Source organism: Camelus dromedarius, chromosome 28 (genome assembly GCF_036321535.1).
Source record: "Camelus dromedarius isolate mCamDro1 chromosome 28, mCamDro1.pat, whole genome shotgun sequence".
NCBI lineage: Eukaryota > Metazoa > Chordata > Mammalia > Artiodactyla > Camelidae > Camelus > Camelus dromedarius.
In genome coordinates this window covers 8,964,381-8,984,929 of record NC_087463.1, presented here as the reverse complement: position 1 = coordinate 8,984,929, position 20,549 = coordinate 8,964,381, and the positions used below count along the sequence as shown (strand labels likewise).

At 43.7% G+C, this 20,549-nt stretch overlaps 1 protein-coding gene across 3 annotated transcripts in view; it reads left to right on the top strand.

The window, feature by feature from the left end:
* MYO5B (myosin VB) overlaps positions 1-20,549 on the top strand; it is a 293,346-nt gene that overhangs the window by 131,864 nt on the left and 140,933 nt on the right. For all 3 annotated transcript variants that reach the window (XM_031441933.2, XM_064480330.1, XM_064480331.1), the window contains exons 3-4: positions 3,095-3,266; positions 6,933-7,077. In XM_031441933.2, coding sequence (XP_031297793.2) covers positions 3,095-3,266; positions 6,933-7,077 — 317 coding nt within the window. The remainder of the gene's footprint in view (positions 1-3,094; positions 3,267-6,932; positions 7,078-20,549) is intronic.

The following is a 20,549-nucleotide window of genomic DNA, read 5'->3' as shown; positions in this document are numbered from 1 at the left end:
AGATTTCAAATAAAACCATGTTAGCTGTAAGTGTTCGACACTAGCAGTGGTGTTAGAATCTGTTAAAGAAGAAAAAAAAAAAAAAAGCGTTCTCATGGCTCTCATTCCCTCATCCCCTCTGGGCGTACCCACACTGAGAAATCAGCAGCTCCAACCACTGCGCCTGTGGCACCTGCCTCTTCTCTGCTGCTCTGGGCAATTTTACTCCTCAGTTTTACTGTAACCAGTACCATTGGCTTTTGGACTATGTTTTCACAAAATTGCATATGTGTTTCCTCCAACACGCTTAGGGTTGGGGGGTCTTTTGAGGGGAGATTCATCTAAGAAAAGATGGAATGCCGTCATTTCTGCCTCAGAGTTTGAAGAGCCTGGGCTCAGGTCGCAGCTTCCTAATCTGAAAAACGAGGGGTTGGCCGGGGGAGCTCTGTGTCTGTACAATTGTCCGTCGCTGTGCTGTTCCCCGAGGTGGGGTGCAGAGCCATGTGGGAGTAGGAGGTGCAGAGCAGACGTGCTTCTGCTGGGGCAAAGGGACAGCTCATGGGGAAGTCTTCAGAATGGCTCAGGAGGGAGCTCTGGTTAGAGTCGTAGTGATGCCCCCAGCGCTGCCAGAGATGAAGGGGTCGGGGGATCACCCCTAGTATTTAATGAAACAAAAATCAACTCTCCACAGTCTCCGTTTCCCCTTGTTTCCCACCTTTGGGGAATTTTATCTGCATCCTCATGATAGTCATTTGTTTGCTAGTCTCCTGTATGGAGTAAGTTTAAGAATGAAAGAGCTTTCCTCAGAAAGAAAAGAACCTTGATAAATATTTTAAAAAACCCAACAACAGGGAACTGTACAAAGAAAACCTGACTGACACAGGTAGCCACTGATATTTTGTGGGGGTGTTATTCCAGACAGATTTTAATATATAGTTTTAAATAAATGGAACCCTATTTTAAATTTCATTCTGTAACATTCCTTTTGTTAGATTCAGCAGAGTGCTGTGGGTAGCTGCCTGCCCATAAATTCAGGTCTGTGTTGTGTTTTACTTTCATATTTATAGCTTCGGGGAGTCAATATCTTTGCTCATTTATGAGATTGTCTCCTGGGGCCAAGGAAGAATATATTTATGAAAAATTCTGACTAGGTGTTGCCAGCTGTCCTCCAGAACAGATAAATCAGTCTGAACCCTTTTGCCCACTCCCTTCCTGCATCGTCGGTTTTTATACCTCTGCTTAGCTGATGGATAATCATGCTCACAATCTTTCATTTGCATCTCTTTGGTTAACGGTGACGTTGAACAATTTATCATATATTGTCCATTTGTAGTTCTTATTTTGTGACTTGTATTCTGTGCACAATTTTCTATTGGAGTATTGGTTTTCTTTTTGATTTCTTAAAACTCTTTGGATATTAAGAATATTAATTCTGCTATATGATGCAGAATCTCCGTCCCCTTCTCAGTTTACTCTGCATATGGTGTGTTTTATGATGGTTTTAAAGTTTTATATTGTAGTCAAATTAGTGAACATTTCCTACATTGTTCTGGCTTTTACATCACCCTTTAAAAGTATTTCCTTCCAAAGCTTTTACGAAGATGTGCCCACTTTTCCTTACTGGTTTTATTTTTCTTTTCAGTTTTAGTTTTTACACTTCTTTCCATCTAAAATTTATTTTGATATGAGGGAATGAGGATAGAACACTGGCTCAGGTGTTTTGTTTTGTTTTTTTCCAAATGGCTGCAAGTTTGCCTACTGCTGTTATTTGAAAAAAATGCTTTTTAACAATTTGTTTGCTATTTTACCGTTATCGTGAACAAATGATCCATATGTGCTTGCGTTTATTTCTGGATCTGCGATTGTTTCATTTCTCCGCCTGTTTTAACATCGTTACTATAGTACTTTAAGTGCTGGCTTTAGTAACGTATCTTCATACCTGGTAGTACAAGTCCCTCTAAAAGTAGGACAGGAGAAGGCCCTGAAACTTAAATTCTCTTAAAAATTAACTGTTATCCCAGTAAATTCAAGCTGTCCATTGAATTTCTTGAAAACCTTGTGCAGAATAGTGATTCTTAAAATATAGGCCACCTGTATTAGAACTACTTGAGAATTTTTAAAAATTGATATTTCTGGGCCCTATCCAAGAGCCCCTGGATTTAAGTTGTTTTGGGGAACCTGTTTTTACAAACTCTTAGATGGTTCTTAAGAATATCATAACAAACTTAACACTGAGCTAAGCCTTGGTAAGCAGCAGTCAAGTTCTTCCTGTTTAAATGTTTAAAAAAACCACTGTCTTTCAATTAACTACATCTTTTAATTTTACATGTGTACATGTGTATGTGTGAGCACACGTAGTCAGTTATATATCCTGTCAGTAAGCATATATTGAGTATTTATGTCGTCTAAGTGTTGTGCCAAGAATACAAGGATAACATCTTGCGCTTGAGATTTGGCCTTTAGATGTGTGATCATACTCCCTAACTACACACACGCGCGCACACACACACACACACACGTATATACCTCAGGCTCCTGTTATATTTTGGGTCAAAGTAAAATTACTGTCTGAAAGTAGCTTGCAGTTAGGTTGTGGGAGAATATGTGTACAACTTGAATGGAACTTACGGAGTGCAGTCTGTTAGTTGCAAGATCTTTTTTTTTTTTTTTTTTTTTTTTGAGTGCTGAGTGCATTGGTTGGTGGAAGAGAGAGTAAAGAAACACCAGCATTAAATGCGGGCAAACCGAAGAAGCTTTACTGGTTGGAGGCGAGAACAGTACTCCTGTTGCAACTACAATTGAACTCAGTAGTATTTACACCTTGAGAAGCAGAAGAACACTTTGTTAAATCTAGCTGTGCTTCCTGAATTTCTCATAGCATTCAGTCTTCCACCCTGATACACTGGGATTCAGTTATCAGCACATTTTCCACCTGGGCTGGTCTCTTATGGCAACACAGCTATCTTGTTCAGTTTGCCTTTCTTTAAAACGTGTTATTTGTCTTCACTTACGATCATGGTAGGGTAGTGATCCTCGCCAACAAGACAGGACGTTGAATACAGGCTAAGCGCGTCATAACTCTGCCTTCTCATGTCTGTCTCTTGCCTTGCCTTAGGTTCAGGAATACCCCATTGATGTCCAAAGCAACCAGCTGCCCTTCCTGCGGAATCCAGATATCCTGGTGGGAGAAAATGACCTAACTGCCCTTAGCTATCTACACGAGCCTGCAGTTCTGCACAATTTAAAGGTCCGTTTCCTGGAGTCCAACCATATCTACACTTACTGTGGTAAGTGGGGGGCAGCTGTTGGTTGTGTGTGTTTGAAATTGCTTACAGGTTTTAGGCTTGACGTGTTCAGCTCCAACGATTAAGACTCCTACTTTCACTCTCATTTGTAAGTACCTCCCTTCTGAGACCCTAGAAAGGTTGGCAGTCAGTGAGTGTGTCTTAATTAGGCTGCCCTACATCTCTGAGGGAGGGCTGCTGTTAATCACAGCTCAGCCAGGGAAGAAATGGGCCACACCATGCGGCTTGACTGGCTCAGGCACAGTCCTGGAGTCAGTAGGGGAGCAAAACTCCATCCCCGCGCCCTCGCTCAGGCATCTGCTCTCACCACCGAGCACACTGCTGCAGGCGTGTACCTGGCTTGTTTTTGTTTTCTGCTTGAGAAAGGGCTGCTTTACTCTCTGACCCTCCTACTTGCCCAGGTACAAATGTGATGAGTATTTGTTGAATTCATGATCAGAAGCCATGACACAAGCTTTAAACAAAAGTCCTAAAATTCTCTCTTATTTTTCTTGAAACTTCTGTTTCCCCCACCCCACATTTTGGCTTCTCTTTTTTTTAGAGTATTGCTAAGTGGTATGATGAAAACAAGAACCCTATAAACTGCTGTTTGAGGGGGCAGAGGTTTTTTGGGTCTGGTTGTGGAGTGAGCTGAGGACTTCTTTGTGGGAGGTTGTCTGGTTGTACCTCAGCACCTTAGTCTTGGCAGTGATCATAGGTAAGCCCTCAGGGGGTCAGGGATCTTTTCCCTGTGATCTCTCACGTTGGTCTGGAATTGGCTACTGAGTTAGGGTGAGCTTTTCTGCCAGAACACAGGAGCTGTGAATAGCATGTTGATTTCAGTGTTTGAGAGTTTCCCAAAGCTCCTTTCTCCCAACTGCTAGTGGGAGTTTTATTTGAAAGAAATCATTAATTATCAGAGCCCTCAATAGGTGTTCTTTTTTCCAAAACTATTTTTTAAAATCTTCCTTTCTAGGAGGAAGGGATAAATGCCCATCAGCTTCACTTTTTAAAGGTGTACCTTCTAAGAGAGATCCTGGTGTCTGTATATATTTATCCAGCTGCACCTTGGCTCTTCCATCTTCAGCTGTTCAGAGTGACTGGTGATGTAGCTGAGAGTTCTAAGAAGCAGTCTTACCTGCTCTGGAGGAGGCTGAGACATTTTGGGAAAATGTGTGGCCTCAGAGTATAATATCAAAATTTGAATGGAATGCTGCATGAATTAGAGTTTAATACAACTCAGCAACCATTAGAACATGAGAGGCTGTTTTTAAGAGAAGTCTCCGTCATTTGCCTTATTAAGTGGAGTTTATCAGAGCTCTGGGCCTTGTTTTTCAGGCCAGGTTGTCTTTTCAGGCAAACTTTCCTCTGAAGAGGACTTGTATGTCTTTTTCTTCTCCTTGCCTTTTCCTCTTTACCTGGAATGTTTGGTTTATTACATTCCAGGTTGCTCTTTCTGTCTGTGCGTCTGTCTGCCTCTCTTCCATATTTTTCCCCCTTTTAAATAGACTTTACATTTTACATCAATTTTAGATTGAGAGCAAAATTAAGTGGAAGGTACAAAGATTTGCCATGTACCCCCTTCCCCGACACATGCAACAGCCTCCCCCACTGTCAACATTGTACTCAGAAGTGCCATGTTGTTAAAATTGTTGAACCCACAGTGACACATCATTGCCACCCAAAGTCCATAGTTTACATAAGGGTTCACTCTTAGTGTTGTGTGTTCTGTAGGTTTGGACAAATGTATAATGATACCATGGTAGTTTCAGTGCCCTAAAAGTCATTGATGTTCTGCCTATTCATCCCTCTGACCCTGGGCAACCACTGATCTTCTATACTTTCTCCATAATTTTGACTTTACAGAATTCATATAGTTGGAGACACAGTGTGTAGCCTTTTCACATTGGTTTCTTCTACTTGGTAAAACATATTTGAGTTTCCTCCGTGTCTTTTCATATCTTGATAAATCATTTCTTTCTAACAGTAATATTCCACCGTTAGAGTACCACATTTTGTTTGTCCGTTCACCTGTTGTGTAACATCTTGTTGCTTCTGAGTTTTGGCAGTTATGAAATATAGCTGTTATAAACATCCATGAGCAGGTTTTCATGTGGATATGTTTTCAGGTCCTTTGGATAAATACCAAGGAGTGTGATTATTGGATCATATGGTGAGAGTATGTTTAGTTTTGTAATTTCGAAAGTGGATGTGCCATTTTGCATCCCCACCAGTGATGAGCAAGAGTTCCCTTTGTTCCACATCCTTGCCAGCATTTGGTGTTGTCAGTGTTCGGGATTTTGGCCACACTAATAGGTGTGTAGTGGTATCTCATTGGTGCTTTAATTTGCATTTCCCTAATGCCATGATGTGGAGCATCTTTATCCACTTTTTTGCCGTCTGTGTATCTTCTTTGGTGAGGTGTCTAGGTCTTTTGCCCATTTTTAATAAGGTGGTTCATTTCCTTATTGTTGGGTTTTAAGTGTTCTTTGTATATTTTGGGTAAGAGTCCTTTGTCACATATGTTTTTTTACAAATATGTCTCCCCGTCTATGATTTGTCTTGTCATTCTTTTAACTGTGCCTCTATTCAAACACCCGGAGGGGGTATGACATAGGAGCTCTTCCATCTTGGCCGTGACCATTTCCATTCCTGCCTCCTCTTCTCTAAATGACTGAAAAAGCCCGCACTGTTTATACCCTTGTCAGTGGTTCCCTCGTGATTCAGAATGTGCTTTTATGTGAAAGAAAAATGAATCTGTCTTGTCTTGAATATTGAATTGGTGTTTTCTCTCTGTTCACATTCTCAAATACCAATTTGCCTTGCCCTTTCATAAAGGATCTGAAAAGTTAGAAGATTTGCTGATTCTTCATTCAACATGTATTTATTGAGTCCATCACTGCAGTGCAGTCCTTTTGGGGCACAAGATGAAAAAACAGTGAAATGAAAGCTAATACATGATATATGTGATGTGAGAGAATAAATAGCCGACACTCAGTGCTTACTGTGCAAGATGCTGGTCTAAATGCTCACTCTCTCTATTAATCATTTTATCCTCAGGATAACCAGGAAAATGCAATTATCGTCCCCCTTTTGCAGTCCAGGAAACTAAGGCACTCAGAGATTAAGTAAATGGGCAAAGTCACAGTTAATTATTGGCTGAGCCACGATTTGACATTAGGATATGTAAATCATATCTCCTGTCCACAAGTTGTTTGTGTTTTAGTTAGGAAAACCCACATACAAATGAGAAATTAATAGCCCCCCTTATAGATTTTAGATCTGAGATGGCTTTTTAAGCCTAACCTGCCTGTTGGCAGGGTTAAGCAGCCTCTTCTTCCTGACCTTGTAACACTTTGCACATATCTGTTTTATGAATTCAGTTTGTTGAGCATCTGTGTGTGTGTTGTGCACACATGTGCTTATTCCATGTTCTAGGGTATTCGGAGAACCGGCCTGTCATCCTTTTCTCCATCAGGGCCCAGCAGAAGGCCTGATAAACACATAGATAAATCTTGATTTAGTTGAGTGATGGGTGAAGACTCATTCTGTTACTCTTTGCTTCTCTGGTTTTGATGTATGTCAAAGAGAGGGGCTGCTTAGGGGCCTTTAAAGCTCACGCCAGGTGGCTGTCGTGCAGTCAGATCTGACTGCATCGTCTGTTTGCAGGTATCGTGCTTGTTGCCATTAATCCTTATGAACAGCTGCCAATCTACGGTCAAGATGTCATCTATGCGTACAGCGGCCAAAACATGGGGGATATGGACCCCCACATCTTTGCTGTGGCGGAAGAAGCCTACAAGCAGATGGCCAGGTAAGAATAACCTCCACCCAGAAGTCCTCTTGGGTGGCCAGGGGGCAGAAGGGGGAATTGCTGCCTTCTTTGGCTGCTTCTGCTCAGTGGTGGAGTGGTGATTCTGGGATTGAGGAAGAGTCTTGGAAACAAAACCAGCCCAGGTTCTTTTCTTAGCACATTTCCTCATGTCTTCATCTTACTCTTGTGAACTTGAACCTAGGCCTGGAGAGCAGTGGCTCCTTAGACTTATTTCATTTTCATTTTCGAGCAGTGTGATAAATGCCTTTCTTTCTCCTTAATTTTCTCTTTCCTTGGTTTTCTTTTGGCCCTCTCTCCTCCCTTCCAGGTGTAATGAGTCCATTTTGCAGCATCACTGTTCATTTTACAGATCTCAGTGAAGGCTCCCTTTTGAGGGAACCAGGACTTGTCGACAACTCCTGGAGATGCCATGCATTTAGGGCAGAAATAGAAATTTCAAATTAGCAGTCATTCATAGTGGTTTTGAGTTTTTAGCCGGGAAGCAGAGTTCTGTTTAGGCACTTAAGCAGATCTCATTTTGCTCTTTTCTAGCTCTGGAAGATAGGTACAGTTCTCTTTCATCAGAAGATTGATAGGTGGGTGTAGTATTCTGGGTTCTGCAGGGCAACAGACAAGTATGGAGTGTGTGTGTACGTGTGTGGGCGTGCAGAGAGAGGGTTTTTTTTTTTTGTATACGTCTATTTTTATTGAAGTATAGTCAGTTTACAATGTTGTGTCAATTCTTGCTTCAGTCATATGTAGACATACGTATATTCATTTTTATATCCATTTTTATCATAAGTTACTACAAGATATTGAATATAATTCCCTGTGCTACACAGTATGAACTTGTTTATCTATTTTATATATATTAATTAGTATCTGCAAATCTTGAACTCCCAATTTATCCCTTCCCACCCCCTTTCCCCTCTTGTAACCATAAGTTTGTTTTGTATGTCTGTGAGTCTGTTTCTGTTCTTTAAATAAGTTCATCCTTTTTTTTTTTTTTTTTAGATTCCACATATAAGTGATATCATAGGGTATTTTTTTTTCTCTTTCTGGCTTACTTCACTTAGAATGACAATCTCCCGGTCTATCCATGTTGCTGCAAATGGCACTATTTTATTCTTTTTTATGACTGAGTAGTATTCCAATGTATAAATATACCACAACTTCTTTATTCAAGAGAGAGATTTTTGTTTTAAGGAATTGGTTCATACATTTGTGGAGGCTTTGGAAGTCCAAGATCTGCAGAGGTGGCTGGCAGGCTGGAGACCCAGGGAAAAGATGATGCTGCATTTTGAGTCTGAAGGCAGAATTCCCTTTGGTAGGGGAAATCAATTTTTTTCTCTGCTGTCAACTGATTGGATGAGACACACCTGTATTATGAAGGGTAATCTGCTTTACTCGGGGTCTACTGATGGAAATGTTAATTTCATCTTAAAAAAAAAATCACCTACACAGCAGTATCTAAACTAGTGTTTGACCAAATGTCTGGGAACTGTAGCTTAGCCAAGCTGATACCTAAAATTCACCACCACAGTGTTGACCTTGAACTATTCGGGATATTATAGGGAAAGATAGTTTTACCAAAGATTTAGTGGAAATGCATATCCCAGTTAACACTAAAATGCTGAATCCTTTCAGCTAAACCTTTCTTGCCACCTCTAGAGACCACCTTACGGAGTGAGCAGCAAATGTCGGAGTCCTTTTGGGGGAGAGGGGCTGCTTGGCTAATTTAGTGAAGGAGTGAGAGAGCATCCCATTTAAGGTGGTCCATGTTTCAGTGGATGTAAGAGTGTAATTTTCAGCTCAGTGAAAGTTTCCATGGGGGAAGACTGTTACAGAGGCTTCCTTACTCGTTAACAACGTTGTATTGCTTGCCGTGGAGAGCAGGATATACAAAGCCTGCTTCCTTATAGATACGCAATGACCAGACTTAATATAAGCAGCGACTAGAGAACTGAGCAATTTAACAACTAGAATGATCTAGAACCATTTTTCCCCTCCAAAATGCGGTAAGAGGTCATGGAGCGAAAATGGTCATGACCTTTGACCTCGCTACGGCTGTAAAAAGACCACCTAGTATGTTAAATCTGCTGTCACGGCTTAACTAGGAGTCGCTTAGCTTGGTAACCTATTGATGCCCACGCCTCCTGACTCAGAGTGTGGGTCAAGGTCAGGTCACGTGGGGAGAAGAATGAGGGATGGCGTGTTGCAGGGCCCAGCACTGCTCAGGGGTCTGCACAGGTTTTGTGCTTCAGGAGAATCACTTAAACCGAGTCTTCCTTTGCTTCATGTGAGGAAGCCCATCTTCCTCCTTTGCCAATGGTTTCTTTACGGTTCCAAAACAGAAGGTGAGTGTGGCTGCTTCTGGCGACTTCCTGCCACGCTGAAAGTTCCGCCGGCTCTCTGAGATGTGTCTTTCATGGATGTCATTGGTGTTTCTCATCCCACTCTCCTCTCTTAGCCGATTGCATATAGATGTATCAGAAGTTGCTGTTCTTTGTCAGACTTCCTGAGGCGCCCCTACAGCTTTGAGGAACGTCTAGCCTCCAGCTTTATCCACACCGCACTTCCCCTGGATTAAATGCCTACATCCTTCCTTTCCAGCCTGAAGCTGTGCTCATGTTATTCTCCTCCTGGGTCATTGCATTCATTTGGGTCCTTGTTCACATCATTTAGAGGGAAAGGGGCAGTATGGGCACCCAGGGTGGTGGTGATACGATTTTGCCTGGGGTGAGGAGTTTGATGATTAAGGGGTTTTGATGTTAAAGTTGGACTGGGAATTGCTTCCTTAAGAGCTTTCTTTAAGGTCTTAAGGTTTATATTCATTCTACCCACTGAGTCCCAGGGTGTAGCCAAATAATTTTGCTGAAATTCTTGTGCAGTTTTTGCTCATGAACGTGTCTTAGAAGTGTAAGACCAGCACATGTGGCCGCTGGAGAGAGCTGTTTTTGAATAAGTTCTGTGGTCAGCAGCTCAGGGTTTCTGCTATTGATCTGAGACGCATATTAGAAGCCCCAGCAGAATCTTTGTTGTGCAGGGAAGGAGGGACACCCACTGGTCAGATGCAGGGAAGGTTTTGCTGTATTTCCATACGGGCCTTCTCTGTCGACTGTGAATACTAGAAGACATTCGCTTACCAATACTTGCCAACTATGCTGTGCTCTTTCTGACTCATCAGTAGTTGTTGAAATAATTGTTACGTGGATCAAGTAGCCGTGGCCTAGCACAGTGTGCTTAGAATCTGAGCTTCCATAACAGCTGGGGGAAATAAAGGGTACATGAAACTAAAGTTCATGACTCCCAGTCTTTGGAGACTGTGACTCAGTTGACCTTGGACACAGCAATTCTTCCCCTTGATTCACTGGGGCCTGGATCTTCTTTCTCGATGTGGTTCACACAGGGACTCCTCAACTCTTAATGCTTTGAGTGCTTGGGGGGACTCTGTCAAAGCTCAAAGGGATAAATCCAGACCTTCATGCCCATCCCAAGAGTTCCTGCAGTGTCCTGCTGTGCTGGACGGCGGGGAAGAGAAGACACAGTAAGAAGAGGATCGGTTCATTGTCCCCGTCCAGGTTGAATTCACCAAGTCCAGACTTGGGACTAAATGGAGATTCAGAGGGAAGAAAAAGGTTAGTGTAGTACAAAACATCAAATTCATGAATTAGGTCTTCTGCTCGAGAACCCCTGTGAGAAAGGGGACTGACCTCCTCTATATCTCTGCTCCTCCCTCCAAATTTGAGATCCAATATGCCCTCTTCCTCATTTTTACCTCCCTGACTCCAGCCTCAGCTCCTAGGTTAAATTGTACAGCCAGCATTTATGAAGTATCAGTTATCTGATAGGCTCCTTCCTGAATGAACACTAAGAAATGTAAGACCTCTCGCTCCCTAATTCTTTTTTTTGGGGGGGGAATTAGGTTTTCATTTACTTATTTATTAATTATTACTATTTTATTTGATGGAGGTACTGGGGTTTGAACCCACGACCTTGTGCATGCTAGGTATGCGCTCTACCACTGATCTATACCCTCCCCCTGCTCCCCAGTTCTTAAGGCGCTCGCAGTCTGGTTGGAGAGAAAAGGCAAAGTGGGGCCTAACAGCTTGTAACTGCAGAGAGTTGAAGCCATGCTTGGAGTCATTGGAATTGAGTCTGGAACTGACTGTCACACCCAATCCAAGGAAACTTTAGCGTTTAAGCTGGATCTTGATGAGTTGGTGGGACACACAGAGTGCAAAGCAGACAAATAGGTGGGTGGGATCGAGTGAACGTAACCTCAGAAGTGGGGCATCAAAAAGCAGGGTCACAAAACTGCAGTGACACAATGCTTCACACATCCCTCGGGGACATTCATAATCCAAAAGACATCATAACAAGTGTTGGCAAGGCCATGGGGAAATTAGAATCCTCACACGCGGCTAGTGGGAGTGTAAGATGGTGCAGGTTCTTTGTGAAATAGTCTGGCAGTTCTCCAAAAGGTTAGACTGAGTTCCCACATGACTCAGCAATTTTACTCATTGATGTGAACCCAAGAGACATGAAACATATGTCCACACAGACACTTACACACAGACATTCATAGTAGCCTTACTCACAGTAGCCAAAAGGTGGAAACAAACTAAATATCCATCAGCTGACCAATGGATAAATAAAATGTGATTGTATCCATATGGTAGAATATTATTTGGCTCATGAAAAGAAACAAAATGCTGATATACGGTACCACTTGGATGAACCTTGGAAGTGAAAGAAGCCAGACATAAAAAACCACATATTGTGTGATTCCACTTACGTGAAATGTCCAGAATAGACAAATCTATAGAGAAAGGTAGATCAGTATTTGCCTTGGGCTGGAGATTTGAGGGGAAATGGGGGAGTGATGAAAATGTTCTGTAATTGACTGTGGTGATTAATGCACAACTCTGCAAATGCACTGAAACCCACTGAATTGGTACTTTAAATAGGTGAATTGTGTGTTCTGTGAATTACATCTCAAAAAAGCTATTGTACACAAAAGGCGTGGTCAGGGAACAGCGCCCAGGAAAGTTTAACCTGCGCAGCAGGTGGGTCTGTAAGGGGTTGTGGACTGTACAGTTAGAGACAGGGCAGCTAGACTGTGGAGGCCTCTGCAGGCCCGGGGGGACTTTGGAAGAAAAGTGTGTTCTGTTGGCAAAGGCTATGAGGACGGTCCAGCGATCCTGGATTAATCGAGTGAAACATTCAAGGCAGGGGGCTTCTCAGAGCAGTTACATTGACACAGGTTCTGAGTCTCCAAGGTGCGGATGCATTATGCTGGGTTTCCCAATCTTATTTAGACGCAAAACAGTTTTTATGTTCCCAAAGGACTCTTTGGGAAATGCTGGCCTACAGTAATGGAGACATTTTAGAGCTCATTAAAGAGGGAATATGATACAAGGGAAGTTAAAGAACAGTTTTTCTCTGATGTGCCCTGTTTCAAAATCTTTTCCTTCTCCTCCATATTCCTATATCATTTCCCAGGATGAGAACACCTGTAGATCGGTGAAGCTGAAATCCAGACCCCGTCTGTTTGCCCCGAAGCCCTTTGTACTGGCTGAGAACCTGCACTCCCCCCACCAGGGGTGCCTGTTGACTGGCCTGGCCCTCAGGATAGACCTTTTCCCTTAATGATTCAAAAGTGTCTAAGTTCCACGGTGAGATGAGAATTTTTGGTGTGTTTTCTAGCTCTGCTGATGGGAGCAGGCCATCGTATTGTGCTCCCCAGGTCTGATCCTTTTTTAAAATTCTTTCTGAAAGAGAGTGGGGACATTGCAAAGCAAATTCAGTCACTCAGGTAGCCAGGGTAACTGAGCACACACATTTCCATCTGGCTCTGCTGTGCTTCCAAGCTGTGACTTATAGTAAAAGGTGGGCCTATCCTGAGCAGGGGAGGGCAGCCTGGCACATCTGAGGCGGCTGATTGACACCTGCTCTGTGCCCGTGGGATTGTTCCCAGAGAAATTCCTGACTCTGCTGCAGAAGGGAGAAGAAATGAGGAAGTTCTACATTTTCCACCTTTAGAGGTCAAAAAAAAAAAAAAAAAAAAGGCGGCAACTTAACCTTCCTAGTCGTTGGGGGGAATACTCTGGGATCCACAAGAATGGTTTCAGGATCTCTGGGAAAATAATTTTTAAAAAGAATTGCACATAGGTGACCTAAATTCACACCTTGCTTTGACGAGTTTTAACTAGAACGATGTCAGTTTCTTGCTTGCTTTTTGATGTGAAGTGGCTTACTATTCTGGGTTGTTGTAGTTTGGGGACATTCGGGGTGTGTGAGGTACTTCCTGATGGAGCCTCATGTTTTCGGTGAGAACATGATCGTACTGATGAGAGCAGAGCCAGGTCTGGTGTCTCTGTAAGGTATTTGCTGTGCGGGAGTGTCCAGGGGTTTGTCCCTGGCGATGTCTCTCTCACCTACTGTGTGTCCGTGCACGAACTCTGCGGGCCTGTGGTTCTCAAGTGTCTTCACCCTTTAAGAACAGTGACCCTGCCTCAGGGAGGAACCTTTAAATGCCGGGAGCAGCATGAAAATGTGGGGCACTGATGTTAAAGCTGACAGCTTCATCAGCTGTTGTTGAAGACGACAAGGGATGGATCACTGGGGAGGTCAGTAATTAAGGAGCAATGACTTGCTGAATTTTTACAGTAGCATCTGAGACCGTGACTTCAGTCAGCCCTGATTTTTAGACCATTTCTGTTTTTCTTCCCATTCATTATGATTTCGAGTCAGGACTAGTTAGGAGTCAGTTGCTTTAGCACAGGGTTTGGAAGATGTTCAAGATGTCTGAACACAGGAAGGACTTTCAGTTTCCTCCGGCATTACCTCTTCCTGGAACGTGCCCGAGTGTTTCCCTTTGTTGAGATTCTCCCTGGAATGCTGTGTTCCCTGGGCTCTTCCCTGCTCGCCTGTCCCCTCTCCTGTGCCATCCTGCTCAGCCAGGCCTGCACACACCCGTCTTCCCTTCCCTCGGGGTGGGTGCCCCAGCACCAAGGTCTGTAGCCTCCTTTTGATCCTTTATAATCTCTTAGATTGTATAGTTTATCTTTCTATCTATCATGTTTAAAATTCTAGTCATATCATTTAAATTTGAGTGTAGGGGGAAGTTAAGTGTGCAGTGAATGTAGCTAATTATGACGTCCCTATGTTAAAAGAAATCGTAGGTGTATATTGTCACTTCCTTCTGAAATTGTGTATTTAGAAAAGAATAGGACTAGACCATTTCCTTTGTTTAACTTCTGTGACACTGCAGAGGTTCTGAATGTTATTAATAGGTAAGTCCCAAATCAGAAATCACAGAGCTGAAAGATACTTCAGTTTATTAATAATCACTTTTTATCTTACCTGGGGAATCACAGCATGTTGGAAAGAAGAGGGCCCGCAGTCATCTGGAAGGAATTGGCTAAACTATAAGGATGCTGGAGACTGCATCCTGGCCACTGGTCCTCGGGGGGCTGCCTGCCCGTCCCCAGCCCAGGTAACGCCGGCTCTCAGATGTGTTCCGTTTTAAACATCTTTCACTGTTGGGAGTTTCTCCACCACACAGCGCTCTACGCACCTCTGGTTGCTTCCACCACGCATCTGAGCTCTGTCCTGTGTAGCCATATAGAACAGTGGGCATTTACTTATGCGCGGCAGCCCCTCTCCCCAGCTCTGGCTGAGCATCTTGACCCGTACAGACGTTCCTTATGAGCATGGTTTTCAGCCCCTCTCCCACTGGGGGTCACCCTCGGGCACCATCTGGTCTTCCTCTCTGATACCCAAGGTCTCTGAAGGCGGTCTGCCAGGTGAGGCAAAGACACACACAGAAGTTCTGTTAGAGGAGCCTACAGTTGCCCTGACTTGGCAGGTGTTTCATGTTGCTGATTTTACTACGTTTGCAAGCTGTTAAATTTCTGTTTCTCCTCCCTCTGCCCACACATGCACAAGAATTTTATTACAACTCTAATGAGATTTAGTTGACTTGCAATAAGCTGTGCATATTGCAGTTACACACGTTAAGTCACAGATACAATTTGACAGATTTTGACACATGCGTACACCCAGGAAACCATCACCAACCACCACGATCCAAATAATGAACTTTTTTTTTTAACTCCCCGAAGTTTCCTTGTATTTCTTTAAAATCCACTGCTCCACCACCAGGTAGCCACTGATCTACTTTCTGTCACTGTAAATTCAAACTTTAAGATATGTTGCCCTCATTCTGCACATGTGTGATTGATTTTTTTAATGTGCTGAGCAGGGTTCAGTTATCTGCATTTTTCACCTTTGGTCCCTGTGTTCGATTATCCCAGTGTATCTTTGAGAATCCTGAGTTCTGTGTCTGATACATTAGGTCTCCCTGGTTCGATGCAAGTGCAAATTTAACAAGTCCTTTGCCTCTGTTCTTATCTGTTGGTTAACGGGTGTTCATCTGGATAAATTGCCGTGACATGCTGGGAGCAGCTCTTTGACTAGGTATGGATAATTTAATCTAACAGAACTACAAATGTAGTCAGGTACTTACCTGTGTTTGAAGTCTTGTGAAGAGCCGTGCACGCCAGGTTGGTCATGGTGATGTGATCTGAGGTCTGGTCTGAGGATGCGGGCCAGCCAGACCCCAGTTAGCCACTTCCTCCCACGTTCACCTGGTCAGGTACTGTCCCTTAGGGCACCTCCACGTCCTCAGCTGAAGCAGGAGGATGCACGTGGACTTCCCTTTGCAGGTTATTGTAAGAAATACCTGGCACTTCACACACACGAGCCTGAGCACCACGTCCTGCGGGACGTGAGCTCACGCGCACCCCCCCCACTCTCCGTTCTTGTCCTGCTGTCAGAGCCATGCTTGTCACCCCACACGGTCTTCTTTAGGAATTCATAGTGGTGGTGACATGTGGTAAGGTTTAGTTTTTCACGGTGCCTGAAATAATTTTCAGTGAAAAAAGCTAATGAAATGTGAAGCCGAGCAGGATGAAACGTAGTTTCTTTTCACGTTGTGGTTAACAACTTGCATGCCATGGTACCCGCTCTTTCTTTTATAACTATGTTGTTTTACGTCTATGTCCTGAAAGACAGGAGTGGCTGTGAACCTCGTCTGCTGAGGTGACGCCGTGCAGTGAGGTGGCTCAGTGTCCGGGAGCAAGACTGCCCGGGTTCTCAACATAGCAGCCACGTGACCTTGGCGAGTTACTTAGGTTCGCCTCACTTTGTACCAGTGCCTACATCTTTAAAATGGGGGTAAGTGTAGTGTCTGAATCATCAGATTGTTAGAATTAAATGAGTTGATAAATGAAAAGTGCGTAGAATGAATGACTTCTGGCACAGAGTAAGTGTTCAGTGAGTGTCTGGTGCAGTGGTGGTGGTAGTGGTTATCTGGTGATAAATGATACTAATGATCTGATGGTAAATAATGATCATCATCATTTCATAGTGTCCAGAGGGAAGAAGTGCTGGGTGGAGACATCAGTGCTGAGTGAGATTCCCTTTAGAGTTGCCCTCGGGGAACAGATGGTCCTTCACGGCCAAGGGGATAGTAGAAGGTGGGCAATTTCATGGGATTAACAATGTTCTTTTGGACTTTTTTATAGGCTCGTGTTGGAAATTAGAAGTGCAGAAGTTTGTAGGTGGTTGTCAGTCCGTCTAGAGAAAAGCCAGCATCAACTGTACTATGTCAAACCCATTTTCTGTCATACACAGCCCCTAGAATAGTGTCAGCGTGTGGACACCACTGCCTTTTGGTAATGGCATCCTTAAGCTTAAGCAACAGGAAAGTAATATGTTACACTGCAGGAACCAAGTGATTATTTGATTGTTTTTGTAGGCAGCTGGCTTGAAAGAGCCTGCCTGGTATCTCCAACTGAGCATGTGGTGGTGGCCAGAAAGCAGCTTTTCACAAGTGGGTAGAAGTGAGGCTTAGTCACTTCTGGTGCCTGCAGTGGTGGATCAGATGGCTGGAGTGGCAGTCTTCAAACCGCTGGGCACATCGTTTTTTGTAGGGTTGACTGAAGTGCAGGAAGAAAATATTAGAACTTTATTTTTCACAATCTTTAAAGATACAAAATTCGGTTAGTGTCTCTCATATAATGTACACAGAAAGGAATTTATAAATATTTCAGGGGGAGCTTGCTCAGTTTTCCTTGCAGGTGGGGAAAAAAAGAACTAGTTTAGTGTCTAGGGCAGTGTCTAAAGCCACAGATGCAGCGGTCTTTGTGGCCTAGTTCATGGTCCACAGAGGAAATCTGTCCCCCAGCCCCTGCTGTGGTTCTTATCCATGTGCACAAAGGGAGGAAGGTGGCTGGCTCAGTGCAGGCCATCCCCATCATAGGGGACATGACTAAGAGTGCATGGCCATTATTCCTCTCTGTCAGCTTACTCGGCTGGGTTAAAGAGCCCCACTTTTTAGTAGCTCTTTGATTACATTAGGATGTAGGTGTACAACAGTGGACAGTATTTTACCTTAAAAAAGAAGAAAGCCTTGGGGAGAGTCTTGATAATGGAGAGAGATTGTTAGAAGTGAATCCCCGCACGGGCCTTGCTCATGGATGGAGTTGGCAGAGGCGCCCCCAGATGGCGCCATTTCAGAATCACTGAAGGAACCCTCCCCACCCACACACACCTGCTTTACTGAATCAGAATTTCATGGGTGAAACAAAATTATCTTAAAAAAAAATTCTATAACTGATTCAGAAAGGAGCAAGTCTTTGGACAAGTTTTTGGGAAAATTTTAGAAGAGATGTCTCTCTGATTTTGGGGATTCAGACCTGGTGCTCAGGAAAACAATCTGTCCCAGGTTTCAATAGTCTCTCCAGTCTTGAAGGTCCGCTTGGTTGCTTGTAGCATCTTGGTATGAACTGAGGATCTGCGGGTGGGTTTTGATCAAGGAAAGGAGTCACAGAATGTGAGAGCCTGCTAGAAGGCAGAGAATCCTTCGAATGTGGTAGCTGTCTAGGCTCGTCTGCAGTGGTTCTCAGCCCTGGCTGCACGGGAGAATCACCGGGAAGGCTCCGAACTACCCGTGGCCGCGCCTCCCCCCCAGAGGTTGAGTGAATCAGATGGGGCTCAGGTGTTGATATAAACACTCCCAGGAGCTATCCATATGAGGCAGGGTTGAGAATTTTGCTGAAATCACCTGTGTAACTTGGGTGATCCATGTGGTCTTTGTCAACAGCGGAGCTTTGGGAAGTGAAGGACTCTTCTGTGCAGGGAAAGGTTACAGAAAGTCTGCAGGTGAAGCCACCCATCCAGGAGAAAGCCCTGCGTTTATATCCTTTAGAACCACAGTGCACAGATTTAAAAGCAAATGCTTTTTGAGTCTGCCTGGCTCCTGCCTTCATCATAGATCAATGATTTTGGAAGCCAGAAGAGGGGCACCTACAGCCAAAAGATGATGGAAGTTAATTTGGTCCTCTGTATTCCCAGAACTAGAGAATAAAATGCCTCATGATCGATGACCTGCTTTAAAAAAAGATGTCTCTTTTGGTTAAAAAGGGACTTAACCTTCCTTAGAAGAGCAAGTACCAAGAGTACTTAGAAGCATGGGATGTCTTTTTAGACAATGCCTCATACCTGGTAGCAGAGGGATAAAGAGCAGGGGAAAATCCTGGCATCCAGTGACTTGCGATCAGTTATCCTTCGCAGATGACAGTACTGTACCCCTAACCTTGTGCTTACTGAGAAGTTCCTGGGGACCCGTTAACAGAGGTGTGTGAATTCTGTCGAGTCTAGCTGCATTTAGTTTAAATGTGTAGCACCAATCTTCAGTTAGGACATTGGGGATCGATATGCACTCTCTCCAGTTTGTTCCGCTTCCCCACTGGGTCGTTGGGCTCCCAGAGTTTTAGTCCATTTGTCATTGCACATATTGATCCATCATAATTACCTGGTGGGCAGGAACTCTGGCTCAGCAATCCAAGGCAGAGATTTTTCTTCCCAGGTGTATGAGATTGTCATTACTACAGTGCTGTTCATTTTACTTCCTTATATTTGTAGAGCCTCTTTATTTTGCAGAGTCTACGTTCATGAAATGCACAGAATGGCTAAGATTTCTGTACTTGGAGTTGGAAGGCTTTTGAGGCCAAATCTTTTAGGATAGGGGTTCCTTTTCAGCGTCTTCAGTGTTACGGACCCCAGTCTTTCTGAAAACTTCTAGTCGCCTCATCCCATTATTTGGAACTCAGGGGTGAGCAGGTATCTTACCGTCACTTAATTCCCACCATAGGTGCTGCCTGTTTTCTGGAGAAGTCACCAGAACAGATGGCTCTGAGAATGCACCTTTAGTCTCTGCTTCTCCAAGCTAGACTCTTCCTGTCTGGCTCACATGCCTTGTGTGGCAGTTCACAATTCTGACTGACTTCCTCTGAATATATTCCAATTTTTCAATATATCCCGTAAAATGTGCATCCATAATTAAGCCAAGAGTGTAGATCCAGACTGACCAGAGAAGGAGTCCATGGCCCTCTCCTGTTCTCCTGGGATAGAAATACTTGGGGGCTGCATTAGCAGAAATTTACTAATAGTTTCTTGTTGTAATGTTTGATAATGAGTCAGCCAAAGTACTCTAGTGCTTCACATCCAAACTGTGTTCCTAGGTGAGGATCACAGTTTGGTATAATACTACTGTGATGTGCATCATGGACCCACGGTGGTTGTAGACCCTGTCCAGATCACATTGGAAGTGGCGGTGTCCATTTTAGCATCCAGGTTTTCCTTTGCTCCTGTGCTGTTTCCTCTCTCGCTAAATTGGGCTGATGACGCATTGGTTTTAGAACTAATCAAAGATGTCTTTACTTCACAGTACTAAATCACCAAAATAACTTTTTCATAGGGGATTGCAGAGTTTCTCACTTAGCAGTTCTGTAATTACGGAGAGAATAAGTGTGACTTACCCTTGAAGAGACTGTCTGGGAGACCCTTCTAAATTTTGAGAAATAAGAAGCAAATTCTGATTTCCATCATCAGCACCCTACAAGTCAGCCCTTTCCTTCTCCAATACTGGTGCGCTGTTGGTCTTCAGTTAAGGATGCCAAAGCTGAACCTGGGCTTTCCTTAAACTGGTCCAGGGGATTCCCCTAAAGCAAGAAGTGGGGGTTAAAGAGCCCAAGTTGGAAATAACACTGCCTGCTTCCCTTGGTCCCACTGCATGCCTTCCTCCAGGGTCCTCTCTGTGCACCAGAAGCCTCTCCTGGTTCTCACGTCACATCCTGAGTTCTCTTTTACCTGTGGTTTATAGTGAAACTGATGTCCACTTTCTCCTGGGCCTAGCTCTTGATTTCAGGATGGAAACTTAACAAACTTTTAATTCATTTCTCCGCAACAGCAGACAGAATTTCGAGACAATTACCACGCTTGGTACTCAAATATCCTGTTGTGACAGTCCCAAGGTGAACTTTGGCACTTTTCCTTTGTCTTTGCCTTCCTGTTACAATAATCCTAATCAACCTGAGACAAATCAATGCCTCGAGTTGAGG